The 19,434-nt window shown below is 41.2% G+C and overlaps 1 protein-coding gene across 1 annotated transcript; it reads right to left on the bottom strand.

Annotated features, from left to right (window-relative positions):
* Positions 1-3,275: 3,275 nt before the first annotated feature.
* LOC140963942 (uncharacterized) lies at positions 3,276-4,247 on the bottom strand. Its single transcript, XM_073423422.1, has 2 exons — positions 3,809-4,247; positions 3,276-3,716 (listed from the first exon to the last, which is right to left on the bottom strand). The coding sequence occupies exons 1-2, from the start codon at positions 4,245-4,247 to the stop codon at positions 3,700-3,702; spliced, it is 456 nt and encodes a 151-aa protein (XP_073279523.1). The 3' UTR covers positions 3,276-3,699.
* Positions 4,248-19,434: the final 15,187 nt, after the last annotated feature.

Raw genomic sequence — 19,434 nt, 5'->3', positions numbered from 1 at the left:
TGAGAGCTGTAGTACTAGATTTTGGTACTAGTTGGCAAGATTCACTAGCTCTTTGTGAATTCTCGTACAACAACAGCTACCAGACTAGCATCGAGATGGCACCGTTCGAAGCTTTATACGGAAAGAAGTGCAGATCTCCGTTGTACTGGGATGACATCTCAGAGGTACCAGACTTAGGGCCAGATATGATTCGTGAGATGACTGAAAAAGTAAAGATAATTCAGGAGCGAATGAAGACGGCACAAGATAGACAAGCGAAGTACACGAACATCAGACGTAGACCGTTAGTGTTTGAGCAGGGAGACAGAGTATTCTTAAAGATTTCTCCTTTCAGAGGCGTGGTCAGATTTGGCAAGCGTGGAAAGTTGTCTCCTCGATACGTCGGTCCGTACGAGATTCTTGAAAAGATTGGCGATCGAGCATATCGACTTGCTCTTCCTCCTTCTCTATCAGGGATACATGACGTCTTTCATGTATCGATGTTGCGTAGATATATGCCAGATAGTTCTCATGTCATTCAGCCTGAAGAAGCAGAGCTAGATCAGACTTTGAGTTACCTCGAAAAGCCGATACAGATTCTTGATCGTAAAGAGAAACAGCTCAGAACGAAGACTATTCCACTAGTGAAAGTCCAATGGAGTCGTCATGGCAATGAAGAAGCCACTTGGGAGACAGAATCAGATATGAGACAGAGATATCCCGAGTTATTTCGCTGATGTGAGTATTTATTTAGTCTTGATTATCTTGCTTTTATACCCGCTTGGATTAATTGCTTGAGATTTCGGGGACGAAATCATATCTTAGAGGGGGAGAATTGTAATGCCCGAGAATTTTATGTTGATAATTTGAGATTAATGATTATCACTTGTAGCGCTTATAGATGGATCAAGTCGCGATCAGAATGGGACATGCACGAGTTAGCCTAAGTTGAAATCCCGTAGGTATCGCGCACATGCGCGGCAGAGAGGCGCGCATATGCGCGAGTTCCATGTGCCGAGGTCGAAGGCCTCGCGCATATGCGCGAGAAGCGACGCGCATATGCGCGAGTTGCTGGAATTGAATTATGCGGAGACCGTAGGTCTTGCGCATATGCGCGAGAAGAGTGCGCGCATATGCGCGAGCAGCAGAACAGCCAAAATACCGAGACCGAAGGTCTCGCGCGTATGCGCCGGTTGAGGTCGCGCATATGCGCGAGACGTGTTGAACAAAGAATACGCCATTTGCCCTTGCCATGCATATATGGTGTATGTGTCTTCATTTCCTCACGAATTCAGCAGGCAAGAATTGAGAGAACTCCATAGAAATCTTCAAGGTTCCTTCCATCTTATACTTGAGTTGGGCAACATCTAATCATCCAAACTTCAATCCAAGCATAGATTCTTACTCCTCTCATTAAGGGCTATCAAAGGATGTAAGTATCTTTTAGTTTCAGCATGTTTGGGAGTTTACATGTTGGGGAAATTCTGATATGCTTGTACTTATGTGTTCTCGAGATCATTGACATCGTAGAAACGTAAACGAATCGAGAAAGTGATACCCTATGTGATTGTTATGAGTTTTCCAGCATATATTGAGTTGAGATGGTGCAGAATTCAGTCTTATGAATTGATGTTGATAAGAATTATGAGTATTGCTATTGAGTATTGATATTTGAGTTAATCGGTATCGTGAAATTACGCCGTTATGCCGTCGAAACGTACCGAGATTGCATATTGATCCGTATATGTATTCCTTTGAGTTAAAGGTTGACATGGGACATTTTATACATGTCATTTCAGATTTGTATTGACTGATTAGTATCAAGATTTCAAGACTTCGACTTGTTCAGACCTGGATTACGACAAGAAAGGTATAATTCATGTGAACACGGGAAGACATGACTCGATTCAGACTGGATACGAGTTTCCCAAAATCACATACTAGATTCTTAATTATGTTTGATTATGATTATGTCTTGTTTATAGATTTATATTCAAGCATTTGAGATAGGAGTCATTGACAGATTGTCAAACTAGACGTTCGGTGTATCGACGCATAGGAGCAGATCATCTCCGATTGTAGACATTCGATACAGATATGACCGAAGTCTAGGAATAAGACGTACCGCCACCCCGATTGGGAGAGTAGGTGGGAGACTTGTTACGTCTTATTCACACCGGGATCCCTAGACTTAGATATGAGTCGAGTCAAAGAATAAGAGTTGAAGAGTTTTATCTGTATTCACTAGTGTGTCATAATTACTGATTTATGTGTTATGATTTTGTATTTACTTGCATGACATGCATGTATACATGTTTTATACTGGGATTTGTTCTCACCGGAGTATCCGGCTGTTGTTGTGTCTGTATGTGTACATAACGACAGGTGGGGCAGGATCAGGGTCGCGAGCAAGATGAGAGATCAAGACATTGTGGTGATTTCGGGCATAGCAGATTACTAGTCGTTTGTACTTGACGTGTACTGGATTTTCTGAACACTAGTATATGATTGTACTAAAACAGACTTGTATGTACATTATGTTTGGTTAATCGAATAAAGAATAGTTCCATGCTTCATTTATACATTTGATTTAATGTTAAAAGCAAAATTTTGACCCACATTTTCTAGCAAAGATCCAACTAATCCCCAAACGAATTGAGTTAGAGCCCGGGTCCCCACACCCATATTGTAAGATAAGAATATTTTGGAGGCTTACCCATCCATATCTCATATGGAGTCTTATCAACTGCCTTTGAATGGACATTGTTCAACAACAGTGCTGCTGTCTCAAGCGCATATCCCCAAAAGGATGGCGGCAACTCCGTGAACCCCATCATAGACCGAACCATGTCCATCAAAGTCCGGTTACGACGCTCTGAAACACCATTCAACTGCGGAGTAGCGGGCGGAGTCCACTGAGAGAGAATCCCATTCTCACTAAGATACTCTTGGAACTCGGCACTCAAGTACCCACCACCTCGATCCGATCGAAGTGTTTTGATGCTTCGTCCCAACTGTTTCTCTACGTCGCTTCTGAATTCATTGAACCTTTCAAAGGCTTCAGACTTGTATTTCATCAAATACACATACCCATACCTCGAAAAGTCATCGGCAAAGGTGATGAAGTAGGCATGTCCATGCTTATTGGTGATGCTAAGCGGACCGCACACATCGGTATGGATCAAATCCAATAACCCTTTGGCTCACTCCACATGGCCCTTAAAGGGAATTTTGGTCATCTTTCCTTTTAGACAGGATTCACAAGTCGTGAGAGCATTAATATAAGACATATCAAACATGCCCACTCCCACTAACTTGTTCATCCTTCTTAGGGAAATATGTCCTAATCGAGCATGCCACAATTGTGCCGAATTTAGAGTATCTTGTTTGCGCTTGTTTGTTGTTGTTATTGCTTGGACATTGTTTAGTGGAATATCTTTCAATTTTAAGGTGTAGAGATCGTTTTCAAGTTCTCCAGTACCAATTAAACATTCATTCTTGTAAATATTGCAAACACCTTTGCTAAATAAACAAGAAAATCCATCTTTATCTAACATAGAAATGGAAATAATGTTTTTCACCAAATCTGGTACAAACAAAACATCTCTCAAAAATAACTTAAAATCATTGTTCAAATACAAGCAAACATCTCCTACGGCCTTGGCAGCAACCCTTGCTCCATTGCCCATCCTCAAGAAGGTCTCACCTTCCCTGAGCCTCCTACTTCTTCCCATCGCCTGCAAATCATTACAGAGATGTGAGCCACATCCGGTATCCAATACCCAAGAAGTAGAGTTAATTGAAATGTTTACTTCAATATAGAACATACCGTTTCCAGAACTCTTCTGGGCAAGATATTCCCTGCAGTTACGCCTCCAATGTCCAGGCTTCTTGCAGTGATGACAGATGTCAACAGTCTTGTCAGCCTTCACTGGTGTGGCTGCCACTACGGGACCCGGAGTCTGCCTCTTCAAGGGCACGCTCTTCTTGGGACGTTGGAAAGAACGCTTCTTTCCCTTCCCAGGTGGACCGGTCTTCGTACCAGATGAAGAGCCCACAAAAAGAACCGGCTTCTCTTTCTTGATGGTGGACTCAAAGGTCACAAGCATATTTACCAACTCCTCAAGGGTCGGCTCCATCTTGTTCATGTTGAAGTTCACCACAAAAGGATCAAATGAGCTAGGCAATGACAACAGCAACACGTCGGTGGTCAACTCCGAAGGCAAACTCAGATCCATGCCAACGAGCTTATCCACGAGCCCAATCATCTTTAGGCCATGCTCATGGACCGAGGCCCCGTCTCGCATGCGCAAAGTGATTAGCTCCTTGACGGTAGCATGCCTAAGAGGCCGAGTTTGCTCACCAAAGAGCTCCTTGAGGTGCAAATGAATGTCATCAGCACTCTTTGCATCCTCAAAACGCCTCTGCAGCTCATCGTTCATAGAAGCCTGCGTTTAACACTTGGCCTTCAAGTCATGGTCACACCAATCTTGTAGGTCTGCAATTCCTCAGGAGTGCAGCCAGTCGGAGCCTCAGCAGGGGGCGACTCAGTCAGTGTATATGCAATCTTTTCCGAGTTCAAGACGATCTTTAGGTTTCTTAGCCAAGTCAGATAATTATGTCCGGAAAATAAGTGTTTTTCGAGTATGGCAGAAAGCGGATTGCGAATTGAAGACATTGTCAAATTTTGTACTGAAAAGTAAAACAGATAAATATTGATGACTATTTTAAAATATTTAGTAAGATATAAAGTATGGACTTTTACTTTATAAATTTTCGCTCCCACTGTTTTGACATTTTCACTACCCTCTAGTGAAAACGGGAAACACCTTTCCTCAGTAGGTACGTAAGGTCCAACTAGCGAATTATGATCCCGAATAATATCAACCAATCATAATCCCTAAAAGGTAGTTTCCAATTGCATCACAATGCAACCCTTAACGTAAACTTTTGTCTCACGTTTGATTAGGAGCCAATAATATGACGTCGTTCATCTTTACGTGTCAAGCCTTACCCATCGATGTTGAACCTTAATGGACGGTCGCCATGAGTTCCCTCAATAATATGAGCCGAAATCATGGGAGTTCCACGTAGTTCACATCACCATGTCAATGGATGTCACAGCTTTCCGGCACCCAGGGCCCCCCCAATAATATGAGCCGAGCCCCGAGTACGGGTAGCGTTCATCATGCACCCATTGTCGATGGAAGACATGGAAATTATAAACAAATTTATAATTCCCCTTTTCGGGCTTGATATTAATTTTGAATCTTATTCAAAATGAGGGTTTTTAATTTTGAAAGGTCTCATCATTAATTTTATTTAAAAGCTCGCCATGTTTGATCGTATGTTTGCCGGATTCATGCAACTTTGTTATTATCATAATAATAACGCNAAATTGATAATTATTACAATCATTCAACACAAAATATCCTAGCATACACCTAGCAAATTGGGCTTGGGCTTTTGATCATCCTTCATGCATAATATCACATATCATACACCATCAATTAATTATCACAATAATTAATTGATTCAATATTATATATCTTGATCCAATCACTAACCACCACGATTATAAACTAAATTAACAAAGTATACAAACACCTTTGTCTACTTTCCAATTAATTTATTTATAACCGAATTTCTTGTAAATCACAATTTACTATAAATAATTAAAGTCCAACTTCAATTATTTATTTTATGAGAAAATGTTTGCAACTTTTGTAATTTCAAACTTAAGGGCCCAAAAACTTATTTTTCACCAAAAACATTTTGGCTCATTTAAAATTCACAAATATGTTAGCCATCCAATGGCCCAACAACTCAAGGCCCATGACACTTTGATATTTCAAAACACCTTTTGAAAACCCTAGTCGTCATCGCCGTCGCCGGATTCCGGCCAACCAAAAAATATATATATTTTTTTATTTTTCAATGGGGGGATTCGGGCAGCCCCTCGGGCTGCCCTAGCTGCCCGAAATGGGCAGCCCCTCGGGCAGCCCGAGCTGCCCGAGTTGCTGCCCGAAATTACCCCAAAATTGGCCTTGATTTTTGTTGCAAAAACTCACCTCATGCGGTTAGAAATCGATCTCAACATAATATCATGTATATGCTACACAAAAAGTAGTACCCTTAGCTCTGATACCACTTGAAAGGGATCGATTTTAGGTGTTCGAAATCATAACGGAAGCACAAAATTGTTTTCTAAACATGAAAATCGAAATTTTTGAGAAAAATTGAACACCATTGTACTAGTGTGTAACATATACTAAACACCTTTGTCATACATAGGGTGTCAAGAAATTTTACATATCAACCTCTTGAGGTTGATAATGGCTCCAACTAAAGTGTAAACACTTTAGCTCTTGTATGGTAGACAATCTTCAAGCCTCCTTTGAACACTCCTTGTTCAAAATCAAGCCCACCACTTGCAAGCTAGAACCACCTTACACTTGCACTAGAAAATGTAAGGATTTTTTTCTTTGAGAAGTATTTTGTTTTCAACAACTTGAAGAACAAAATGAGAGAAGAATTTTTGGAGAGAAATTGCAAGAAATTTCGGCCAAGCTAGGTCTAGGAGGGAAGGAGAGTGAGTTAATTCCTTGTCTTGGTTGTGAGAAAAGTAAAAAGCAAAAAGTTGCATGCCATGCAATTTTTAATTCAAAAGTATTCTCCAACCTATCATCTCCCAAGCATGCAAAACCTAAAGGGCTTGTAACATTTACAAATGGCCCATGGACTTTTAATTTAAATTGTCTCAAACACATATGAGCCCAATTAATCCTTACTTGACTTTACTCAAACCCACTAGTTAAATAATTATTTCCAATTGGGCTCTACAAGGCCCAATGTTATTTAATTAATTCAACACTTGAATTAATTTAATTATTTGGACTCTACTATGTCCACTAGTGTTTAATTAATTCAACACTTGAATTAATTTAATATAGTCCATAATAATGTTTATGAAAATCACAATTTTCAAATACATTATTCCCTTGGCCTACTTTTAATTTAGGAACACATTCATAAATTAAAAATTACACTTCTCTCATAGAAGTCTTACTTCTATTTTTCTTTACGCTTATAAACTCATTTATAAGCCGTTCAACACATTGAACTATTTTAACTTCTCAACGGGATCTAGAAAGCTAGCACTTGTGTGGCCCTCAATGGTTCACTGATACAACTAGCCGTGGGTTCACATCTCCATGTGATTCAGACTAAACATGTCCTTATACGAGCATACCCCAATTGCTCCATTCTTAATGATCAACTCCTTGATAACAAGAATGTCAGAACTCAAGTCTGATAGTACCCAACCAATCATGTTAAACGCCTAGCAGCATCGCTTACATGATTCCCTAGGTATCAAATGATAGTACCTGCAAGAACCATTCTATTATGGTTAGCGTACAGTACGGTCCCTTCAACTCATATATCCCGACCGATTCGACAACCATTGGTTTATCGAGAGGTGTCAATGAATCGATACTATGTGTCATGTCGTAGTTGCATCCATGGTGTAATCTAAGAAACCACTTTCTTAATTACCACCATACTCTGATCAGAGATGTCAAACTACACATACATGAGAACACATAGGATATCCATACCCGAAGGTAAGCTGTGAATCCCCGACTACAATGCATCGACTCCTATACGTTTCGACGGAACACCCAACCTTGCCACCTGATGACCCCTTGAGAGTCGGTAAACAAGTCAAAGTGTAATTCTAGCACATAGAGTCTCAATGTTGTTCCCNTTCCTGTGGTTCTGTTCTCCCGGCCTTTCAGCTAAAGTTTTTATTCCTCCTGTGGATGTAGTCAATATAAAATCACTGCAGCTCTGGGATCTATTGAGCAAAGAACTTTCTCTGCCATCTAACCTGCGCACTCCAATCAATCTAAAGAAAGGTATGCCTTACCTGATTCACGCACAGCTCTATTCTATTCTGCTTTCAATCTATCTCAGAAAGTGGTACAGATCAAAGTTCTATCCTACTGCTCCTGATATGAAGGTAAGCGGTTGCTGCTAGTACTATATTAGACTTCAGTCTTTCTTTCTCTCTCTGATAGTAAGAGGAAAAGGTTTTTATACGGAAAGATAACACACTAGGGTAGATTGGAAAGGGAACAGGAACACACTTTAGTCTCTCGACATCTCATTAGACATTAGACAACAAACATAGAAGAGTCAGCAGCTCTCTTCCTCAGTCTTGGTTATCTTACAGGGTCGGCTAGGTGAGTTTGATTCCCATTCCCGTGGCAAAAGGAAAAGAACTTGAGCTTGATATCCGGGCTTCTATCGGTGAAGAAAGTATATATCCTTACCGAGATTGTTCCATGGTATGTCTCCCGTGGTACATACAATACAGAGAAGCTTCACGCTTCCTTTCTCGATTCGGTTAAGAAATTAGATTGCCTTTCCCTGGTTTTTGGCTATCAAGTGAGATGCCCATCCTAGGGCTTCAGTCAGCTATCCTCTTTTTTTCTGCCTGCTTCTTTCTGGCGGCAATGGATCTTAAGTAAGGAATTACCCTCCAACAGCTTTTACCTATAGGGGACGCGTATGTCCGGTACAAAAAAAAAAGGGAACATTCTATTCCATTGATTAATCAAAGAAAGGATATGCTCCTACCGAAGTTCACTGAAGTTCTCGGGTAAGGCTTCCCTTCCATTGGATCTGTAGGATATCGAGTTTTCTTACCTCCTCGATCGGCTATGGGATATGCAATTATCTTTCCTGACCTAACACAGAGCAAAGTACGCGCTAGTGCGAGTACACGAGTAGACAGCTTTCACCTAGCTATTGCTCACTAACAGAACCTCCTCGTACTGGAGACAAGTTAAGATAAAAATCCTCTTGATTTGATGAGGGGTGAAAGGGGAAAGAAAACAGCTGTTTTTCCGAGGGGCGATAGCAGTTAACTGCCATCAAGGGTTATTTAGAAAAGGGTGCTCATCAAAGCATAATCGGGCCTTTTTCGTAATTAGAGGAGATATAATAATGGATAAGAAGGCAGATTGAAATGCCAGTGTGCCTTTCCCCTTCAGCGACCGAAGACTCATTCTGCCTGCAACAGATGTCTTCTATGCATTTGGCAGAAACTCTTAGATGAAACGATATGAGGGAATCTTCCTTTTTTTTCTAGACTAAAATATCATGACGCTTACCCGTAACCACGAGTCCCTTTGATTATCATAAGTTAATATTATAAATGTGGGTCTTTCTCGTCAGGTCTATGTTCTTGCTTTCAACCCAATCTTTCAAATCGGGTCTAGAATGACTATTTTTCCCAGACAAACAAGTCTCCTCTAGCTTAAGGAGTAGTCCATAGCTAAAAAAAATCTATGGTACTAGCTTATTCCAGTCATTGGGCACAACTTATCTTTCTGTTTACAGAGAATAGGAAGCTTCCTCTATCCCATCCATCTTCTTGGGCAAATAAGATGCTCGCTCACTCCACTACGCCACTTGCTGTGCAGTCTCCAATACGCCACTTTCAGTTCCACATAGTGTTTCCAATCTTCTTGGGTATAGAGAGGAATCTAAGGGTGCTAGCTCCATTGCGGGAAGCACCATATGCCGCTTCTGTACCAACGCCTGCTTCCTCCTCTAAACAAGCAATAGCCAGCTGAAGTGAACCAAGCTCAACAATCTGGAATGCTTACTCACTCAAGCAGTAAGGCGACTCCGCGGGCTCAATAAGAGGTTCCTATGCAAAGCCAGCTATGAAGCGAATAAAGCGCAGTTCGCACTCTCGATGGGATGGGTCGGGTTCGGTCAATGAAATGCCTTTTCCAAGCACGATCAGGCTTCAGGGTAGCTTCTGGGAGTGCTCTACGAGATGGCATATGTGTTACACCCGGGAGTGCTCAATGAGTAAACATCATTCCGTTCATTATCAGAGTAACTCCCACAAATATAAGAATCGAACACTCCTTACACAGAGGAGCGATCAGAGGTTGAATACGGTTGTGCATCAACCAATCCATTCATACTTCCTCCACTCATCTTCTGAGGAGAAGCACATTTTTTTGCATCAAAGACTCTTTAACCAGCCATTGCTGTTAACCCAGCCATTCCTCCCTATTAGGCGCACTTCCTCCATTCATATTAGGATCACGGATCCATACATACCCCGGGATTTTTTCATTCTATATTATTAAAATTATATATATAAGGTATCGTTCGGGCTTCTAGCCCATCGCTCAAGCACTCCTACTCGTACGAGAGGTTGAATTGATGATCGGTAACGATCAAGTTGGTATGCCTGTTATTTCCGTAGTATAAAAGTGCTCAGACCCTAGCCGGTATTCTCTTCTAGACGTAGGTCCGCTACTCGTTCACCACAAAACATGTCGAAATTCCACAATCGGGGGAATGAATCAGCGCTTCCCGATACGGCATGCAGCTAGCTGGCTGAACCGATATATCTTACTAAGATATTTAAACCGTCGATTCAGGTGGAGAGACAGTGGAATCCTTGGCTGGTATTTGATCGCTAGTTGGTTCGGATAAATAGATTGTTTTGGTTCGGCTTGGAACCTTGACGTCCTACCTACTAATGGTCTCGAATAAAAGTTCTTAGCTGCCGTTGCTTGGGAGCTAGGGATTGGTCCTGATGGCAAGGATTCACTTGATTGCTTTGAGCTCCCTGGGAATGGAAATGCAGATGCAGAGGCTGCCTCCCAAGCATTTGATCCAGGAACAGAAGACATTAGATCCAGCTTTGGGCTCAGTACCTCCATTAGGTCACTGACTCCCATTTCCGTTGATTGGACAACCGGCCTTAACGGCGCTCCCTTAGCTTCTCTCGTTGGGAAGCATTTGAGGGCAGGAGCTTTCATTTGGGTGACCAGTAGATAGATACCGGGGTTATCCCCTCTTTTCTTTGCCAGGAGAGAGGAAATACTTGGATTGTTGTTGCTATCGGGTCATATGGAGAATGATGGTGATTCCATCCTTTCGGGCTAGGCATTGGAATTTGATCGGGCGGGCCCGGTGAAGAAGCATTGGATCCCAGATATGGAATGGAGCTGTTGAAGAGGCGGGTTGATTAGTTATGGTTTGAGGGCTACGAACTCCTTCTCATTGTTCCGCTCCTCTTCTCTTCTTTAATGGTTGACCAGGCACTGAAGGTCGATCATCTGTGTTCACCTGGTATGGATATAATTGAAGAGTGAAGGTGAAGGGCTCCTGTCATCCGGCAATGCAAGACCCACTCCAGATCGATGCATCTTGGACCAATGTTTCCTTTTTATTCGAGCTGCTGAGGGCCGGAGATCGTATGGATACATTACTTCATTGTTCTATGAGGCGTTGCACTAAGCACATACTCGGATAGTGTCGCGAAGTGCAAAGATCCGGTCTTTGACAACCGTCGTAAGGACAACAAAACCTATACTTATGTGTGTTCGACACTATAAATATAGGCGAGACCAGTTGTAGGATGATCGCCGAGTGGCGTTCTGCTCGATTAGGCGAATGCGAGTGAGGGATAAGCTTTCCCCGTTTGCTAGGAGGAAAACTCAGGAAGACTTCGGTCAAAACTTACTAATGTGGAACCTTCGTTCCCTGCTCCTGAGCAACTGAGATCTATTCTTCCAGTCTCTGTGGAGGACTTGATGATGTTCTTAGAGTATACTAAACTAAGGAGGTGGATGGGCGACTACCTTCGGTACCTTCATTGGTACTGGACGGTAGGACAAGATGACTGGGCTTCAATAGAAGATACGCTTGATGCACCTATACTGATGACTAGCTGGTTCACACCTCTGATGGACAAAGCCCTAGAGCGTATGGCCTTGGCGACGTCTATGTATTTGATTGTTGAAAAGCTTGGATTAGACTATAGTCCTCCAATACTTTCAGGAACATCCTGTAGAACCCCTAAGATGTGCTATTTCTTCTATGATGGCATATATTATGCGGATTTTTATTTGTTATAGGTTGATCTAATCCTCTTAGGCAAAGATTGGCTGAAACAGGAGTGAGTAATCAGTCACCACAAAATGATTGATTATATCCTTCTGATAAGGTCAATTACCTATTTTCCAGAAGATATCCTCTACCCGGGCTTTTTCTTCTTCTTCTTACCACCTGTTGTCTTATTGAGACAATCAAGTTTTAACTTCATATTCTCTATTTCAGACTTTAAATATGCAATCTCTCTGTCTTTATCAACATTTCTCTATCTTTCATACCTAAAAGCTCTATAATTTGATCATATTGTTCCTGAAGACACAACACTTGATATCTTCGTATCCTATTATCTTGACCTGCGAAGTCTATAACATCCAATGGCACTGTGTCCACCCAAAGATCATTATCATACACAGGGTTCCTCTTGTTACCAAATCTGATTCCAAGGTTTACTTGTGTTTCTTTTTTGGTGATGTTAAGTGTTTCCCAATCAATTCAGAAGTTATATTCCATAGGGGTCTGCATTGTTCGAGATATATCATCATATTGGGACTTAAACCATTCTTCATTGACCAATGATTTCGCAAGACCCTTGTGCTTGAGCACATTAGTTCCTTCTTCTGGAATGAATTAATATCTCTCTCTTTTTGGAAGTGAAGTAGGTATCAAGGAAATGGTTTTTGGGTCAAAATGAACATTCATAATTGGCTTCTCTCTCTTTGTCTGCTGTCCGTGCGCTTTCTATAAGGAATTTACCTTCTTCGCTTAAGGAAGGGAGCAAACATTGCATGAGTCTTAACGTCTGCATCTATAAGGGTTGAGAAAGTATAGGAAGAAGGAAAGCATTATAACAAATAAGATTTCGTAAGGTGAGGCTGGGACGAGAGACAATCCATAGAGCTATGATTCTTTTGTGACTTCCACCTTTCGTCGAGTGTGAAATGGTGGGCTTTATGCCCTCTGGCATTGGTTGGTCAAGATGCACCAGAGGGTCCGAAGGTCAAAGAGGAGTACAAGCCAAAAGATGCCATAGTCGTCGCAAAGGTTCAAGCAAGGACTAAGTCGAAAGCAAGGAGGAAGTAGGTCTCAAAATAAAAAAGGAAGAGGTTTAAGAATTCCTATGGAAAAGTGTTGTATGGGCCGGTGGGTGGAGAAAGGCAAGGAAAAGCTATGGGTAAGGTAGGAAGAAGCTTACGGCCTCTGATTCATTTTGTTAAATGCGTGGCGTATATCGCGCTTCGTCCTTACGATAAGGGGATCTTTAAAAACCGGGTCGCAGGAGCGGCTTTTAGTAGAATAAAAAGACAAGTAGATAGAAATCGGCAAAGATAGATAATGTTCACAGCGCAATGAGAGAAAAGACGGGCGGTCTGTCCAGCACTAAGGGTATGTCTCCGTCCATTCTATGGTCAACCTATACACGGTCTCACAGTTAGTTATAGAATCTTATTTGATCTTTATTTCTATAGAATAATAGCATGTGGGTCATTTATCTATCCTAAATAGTGTTCGATTTCCCCTGTGTGCACCGAAGGCAGAATCCGAGGAAGGAAAGGCCCATTTTATATAGAGGAATCGCACGATATCACACCCTCGTGGGTGATTCCGGGGGTCGAAAGTCGAGTTTATCATAACTGGGATCGAGGCATGGAACAATGAATCCCCAATGGGGCAAAAGATTGGTTCTTCAATCTCGGGACTATGAAAAGCGAATTCCTTGTCCGATACTTAGCTAAACGAAAGGGTATGAGCACTAGCGGGTGCGGAAAGCAAGAGGTTCTCATTATAGCCATATCCCTTATGAAGGGTTTTAGGAGAGCCATAGGGGCCTATACAAGACAAGTTTCCATTAAGAAAGAATCTCCGATGCCACTTTGATAGATCCATCAAGAAAGATCAAATAGAAATATGCACAAGCTTCTATCCCTATCCTATCATGGACAAAATCTGGTCTGTACCCGGTTTAAACCAGTCAGTTTTGATTGCTAACTCACGACCGGAACCCATTTGGCTGGTCTTTTTCTCGCCTAAGTTGAAGCGAGAAAGGTGTAGAGGAATCTAAGCCCATTAAGAGAAGAGAGGCTTTCTGAGATCGAGATGAGTGCTCATCTCTGTTTTTTTTATTTTATGCTGCTGAACTACGTGTACCTTGTATAGTGAGACATATCCCCTAAGGTGAGGAGTCCGCTAGCCAGTGAACAAGGTGAACATGATTGTCTTAAACAGGCAGCAAGGCACAATCAGGTCTCGATTACCCAAATCATAGTCCCGCTTGAGCCTTTCCTTTCAGACTAGCCCTTTCTTCTTCTTATCGGGATAGCCATTTTGCTTGGGACTAGCCTTGAATACTAGCCATTTTCTCATCGCATCAAGAGGGCTGTGAGGCTTGGTTTTGTTCTTTTTGCTTTATCTCTGCCTATGCTCGGTATGCCTTCGATCGAGGTTCGAGTGCTATGTGTGACGCATTTTACATTTGATTGTTGAAAGGGTGACATACGACTGACAGCAGGCAAGGTGTGTTTGAAAGAGAGGAGAGTGAACGCACCAGTGTGAATAAGACAGCTTGAACTAGGATGAATCATACGCTTGGTTGAGCTACACTGACAGCACCCGTCGGTACATGAAGATTGATATTGGTTATTTCTCCTCACTTTTTGGTCTGGTATCGCTTGAATGAAGGCTGCCCTTATGGATTGGAGGGGTCAAGGAACAAGTGGAATACTTGTCATTTCCTCGTTCAATCAGTCTACTTGCCCGAACCTACTGCTTTAGCCGAAGTGAACCGAGGGAAAGCTATCATAACGGACAAGTTCTCTTATCCGTTAGGGGAGTCTGGGGTATTTAGAATATGTATTCAGAAGAGATCAAACCTATAAAGTGTCGCAGGCACAAGGAAAGAATCATGAATAAATTGATCAACTTTCGTCATTGCAGGCGTTCCTTGGAGATTGAGAGATAGAGTCCCTATGGGTTAGTGTAGAAAATCCGCTAGTGAATACTTAATGTAGTGATGTGATACCATTTCTGTTTGAAAGACGCTGCGAAGCGGCAGATCCTTATCTTTTTAAACAAAGGTGGTTCACCGTATTTCTAATCTTTCTATGGTTGTTCAATCCTTGTAGAATCGAGTGATTCGCAAGTGAGTGTAGGTAGAACTACCGCCCTTTTCTTCAGTATGCCCTTCGCCGCTGTCACTGGAATACCTTCCTTCCCCTACGACTAGAAATGAAAACACCCCTTCCTTTGCCGCAGTTGCGGAACAGCGGGTCGCTAAGAAGGAAAGTCGGGATAACATGCTTTCAAGGTTCAATTCCAGTGAGTTAGAAACTATGGACATGACTCCCCAACCACCTCAAGTAGGGCTATACTACTTTCCAGGCCTACTAGGATGGGATAAGGGTGGATTTAACAAGAGTACCATCTCTCAACCTCAGATTTGACGTGGTTTATAAACCTGGAGCTGTAGCTGTAGAATGGACTCATCATGAGTTGGGGAACTACTACCAGCCACTACCAGTTACTTACTTAGCTGGATTACTATCTGAAATATAGAATTTTGTACGTAGTATCGTTTAGGTCGAGGTTCTGCCATGAGCTATCCAGCTTTTTTCAGTCAAGACGGAGTCCCAGATGGAGAAATTTGGGAAGACTATGTCTCGTGCGTGAGTCAGCTTATCCTGATCAAAGAGGTGCGCAGTTCTGATCTAGAAGACAAGGAGGAGATCTTTTCTCGTTGTTCCTAGAGACTCTGTTTGTGTGAAGTACATCACCAGGTACAAGATCGAAATATATGGAGCAATGTATTGCCCAAAAAGGTGAAACTACTGGCATCGGGCCGTTGGCCCTATCAATATCTATTCTTTCAATTCCAACTAAAAATCCCAAAATCAAGGACTGTTAGGTCATCGCAAGCTATGCCTATCGCTTCCCCTCACGCACCTACGAGGCTATGCCACCACAAAAGCAATCGATCTGGGTCAAGGGATTGAAACTCTCGAGATTTCCACTATTTTCTTGTTTTGCCGTTCGCCGATGATCCGGTGTGCTTTTCAAAACCCATCTTTTATGCCCATGGGAGGTGGAAGCAGATGTTTCGTTAGGATGTGGCAAGAGCGGTCCTCTTTTTTCAATTGGAAAGCAATCATTACTATGCTATCGCTGGAAGACTTTTTTCCATTCAACAATCAATACAAACCGTGGAAAACGAGAAGCTCCAGCAGGAGCAAATGCTAGATCTGTTCTTGGAGCATCCGCCTGCTCTTGATCCGGAGGCCGTAGGAAGAATGAGGCAATTGATCCGGGACCGCATTCGCGGTCTGGAAGACAGGAAGAGGGCTGAAACAACCCTTGAAACAACCCCCTCTCATGACATTTAAATTTAAAAGGAAAAACATACGCGGAAGCATTAACATTTGAAAGGGAAAGAACAATATCCCATTTAACGTCATAACATTTTCAAAATTAGTTTATATAAACATTAACTTTTGTATCATCCAATAGAAAACCAAAAGTCAACATCATTCACCCCATAATTCATTTTAGCAATTAATGAAACTTCTCATGTTCACCATAAGCAAAATAAACGTGACATGAACAAACAAAATCTTTCCCATTGCCTATTATATGACTTCTCCTTCCTCGGACAATCCGCATCAATTTTTTTTATCACCTGCATCACATGATATTAACTGAAATTAGATAAAACTCAGTAAGCAGAAAGCTGTACATAACAAATACATATACATTGGCTTGGCTTGGAACATGGCTATAGCAATGACAATGGACAATGAATCAGTGGCAATGAACAATGAATCAATGGCAATAAACAATAAATAATACCATATTCAATGAACAATAGATAACAAAGCAATATAGATGGTATTTCATGGCATAAATTAAAGGAAAGGAAATGATAGTTCTTTGACCTGTGACCTGTGACCTGTGGATAGTATCTCTTTGATATATAAATATATCAAAATTGTGAGAGATACTCATGTTAGAATAGGTGCACGTCGAGACAAGTGTTGGACGAGTGTTCACAATGAAACTCTATGTATAAACAGTCTATATTTTAATAATATTTGAAATTATTATTTTGGCACTTCTTTATCTGTATACCCATGCTAGTAGCATAGATAAAGCCCTCGAATATACAAATAGTAGAAAGAATATGAGATGCTCATATGATGAGTATCATGAAACTCATATTTGTAATACTGTATATTCTAAACGGTTCCTAGTCGATTCAGCCGCCACTAAGAAGGATATAGGCCGCTCGAGTTCGAGACTAGTATCTGCAATGTGAGTACCATGTTTCAATGGTAGGGGACATTGTGATGTCCGAGCATGCAGATAGGTGCTCCTTGTAGAGTGCACTGAACAACCCTCTATAAAGGACTTTCCAAGTGGTTCTCACTTAACGCGTGGAAAAGTCCTAGTTTATGGTTGTACACCATTAGTCCTTATGACCCGGGACAACATTGAGACTCTATGTGCTAGCATTTCACTTTGACTTGTTAACCGACTCTCAAGGGGTCATCAGGTGGCAAGGTTGGGTGTTCTGTCGAAACATATAGGAGTCGATGCATTGTAGTCGGGGATTCACCGCTTACCTACGGGTATGGATATCCTATGTGTTTTCATGTGCGTGTAGTTTGAAATCTCTGATCAGAGTATGGTGGTAATTATGAAAGGGGTTTCATAGATTACACCATCGATGCAACTACGACATGACACATAGTATCGATTCATTGACAACTCTCGATAAACCAATGGTTGTCGAATCGGTCGGGATATATGAGTTGAAGGGACCGTACTGTACGCTAACCATAATTGAATGGTTCTTGCAGGCACTATCATTTGATACCTAGGGAATCATGTAAGCGATGCTGCTAGGCGTTTAACATGATTGGTTGGGTACTATCAGACTTGAGTTCTGACGTTCTTATTATCAAGGAGTTGATAAGTAAGAATGGAGCAATTGGGGTATGCTCATATAAGGACATGTTTAGTCCGAATCACATGGAGATGTGAACCCCCGGCTAGTAGTATCAATGAACCATTGAGGGCCACACAAGTACTAGCATTCGAGATCCCGTTGAGAAGTAAAATAGTTCAATGTGTTGAACGGCTTATAAATGAGTTTATAGGCGTAAGGAAAAATAGAAGTATGACTTCTATGAGAGAAATGTAAATTTTAATTTATGGAAGTGTTCCTAAATTAAAAGTTGGCCAAGTGAATAATGTATTTGAAAATTGTGATTTTCATAAACATTATTATGGACTAAATTAAATTAATTCAAGTGTTGAATTAATTAAATATCATTGGGCCTTGAAGAGGCCAATTGGAAATAATTATTAAACTAGTGGGCTTGAGTAAAATCAAGTAAGGATTAATTGGGCGCAAATGTGTTTGAGACAATTTAAATTAAAAGTCCATGGGCCCTTTGTAGATGTTACAAGCCCTTTAGGTTTTGCATGCTTGGGAGATGAAAGGTTGGAGAATTCTTTTGATTAAAAAATTGCATGGCATGCAACTTTTTAACTTTTGCTTTTTGCAACACCAAGACAAGAAATCAAGTCATTCTCCCCTTCACTCCAAGAGGCTAGGGCCGAAATTTTTTCAATTTTCTCTCCAAGTTTTTCTCTCATTTTTCTTCTTCATGTGTTGAGGAAGAAATATTCTTCTCCTTGAAAAATCCTCTTAATTTTCTAGTGCAAATTAAGAGGGGATATACCTAGCAAGTGGTGGGCCTAATTTTTGAAGGTTGGAGAGCTTGAAGATAGTTTCTACCATTGAAGAGCTTAGGTGTTTACACCTTAGTTGGAGCCATACATCAATCCTTGTGATTGATAGGTACATTTCTTAACACACTATGAATGTCATTTTGTGTTTATTGTATTTGCTACAAATTAAATCAAGGTGGCCGAAAATTTCTTATGAAAAATAAAAATTTTATACTTCCGTTGCGCTTCCGGTCACCGTAACCGATCCCCTTTCAAGTGGTATCAGAGCTATGGTTACGATTTGTGTAGCAATTACAAGATATTATATTGAGATTGATTTCTAACCGCATGAGAAACATTTTAGCAACAAACCTTTGGGAGAGGTTTCGGGCAGCATGTTGCTGCCCGTTTCGGGCAGCTCGGGCTGCCCGTAGTGCTGCCCATTTCGGGCAGCAAGGGCAGCCCGAGGGGCTGCCCGAACAGCCCCTATGTTTAATAAAAAAAAAAATTTTTTGTAGCCGGAATCCGGCGACGGCGATGACGACTAGGGTTTTCAAAAGGTGTTTTGAAATATCAAAGTGTCATGGGCCTTGAGTTGTTGGGTCATTGGATGGCTAACATATTTGTGAAATTTAAATGGGCCAAAATGTTTTTGGTGAAAAATGATTTTTTGGGCCCTTAAGTTTAAATTTACAAAAGTTGCAAATATTTTCTCATGAAATAAATAATTTAAGTTGGACTTTAATTATTTATAGTAAATGGTGATTTACAAGAAATTCGGTTATAAATAAATTAATT

Source organism: Primulina huaijiensis, chromosome 18 (assembly GCF_012295235.1).
Source record: "Primulina huaijiensis isolate GDHJ02 chromosome 18, ASM1229523v2, whole genome shotgun sequence".
In the NCBI taxonomy this organism is placed as follows: domain Eukaryota; kingdom Viridiplantae; phylum Streptophyta; class Magnoliopsida; order Lamiales; family Gesneriaceae; genus Primulina; species Primulina huaijiensis.
Note: the sequence above shows the minus strand (reverse complement) of the source record. Positions and strands in the feature narration are given on the sequence as shown.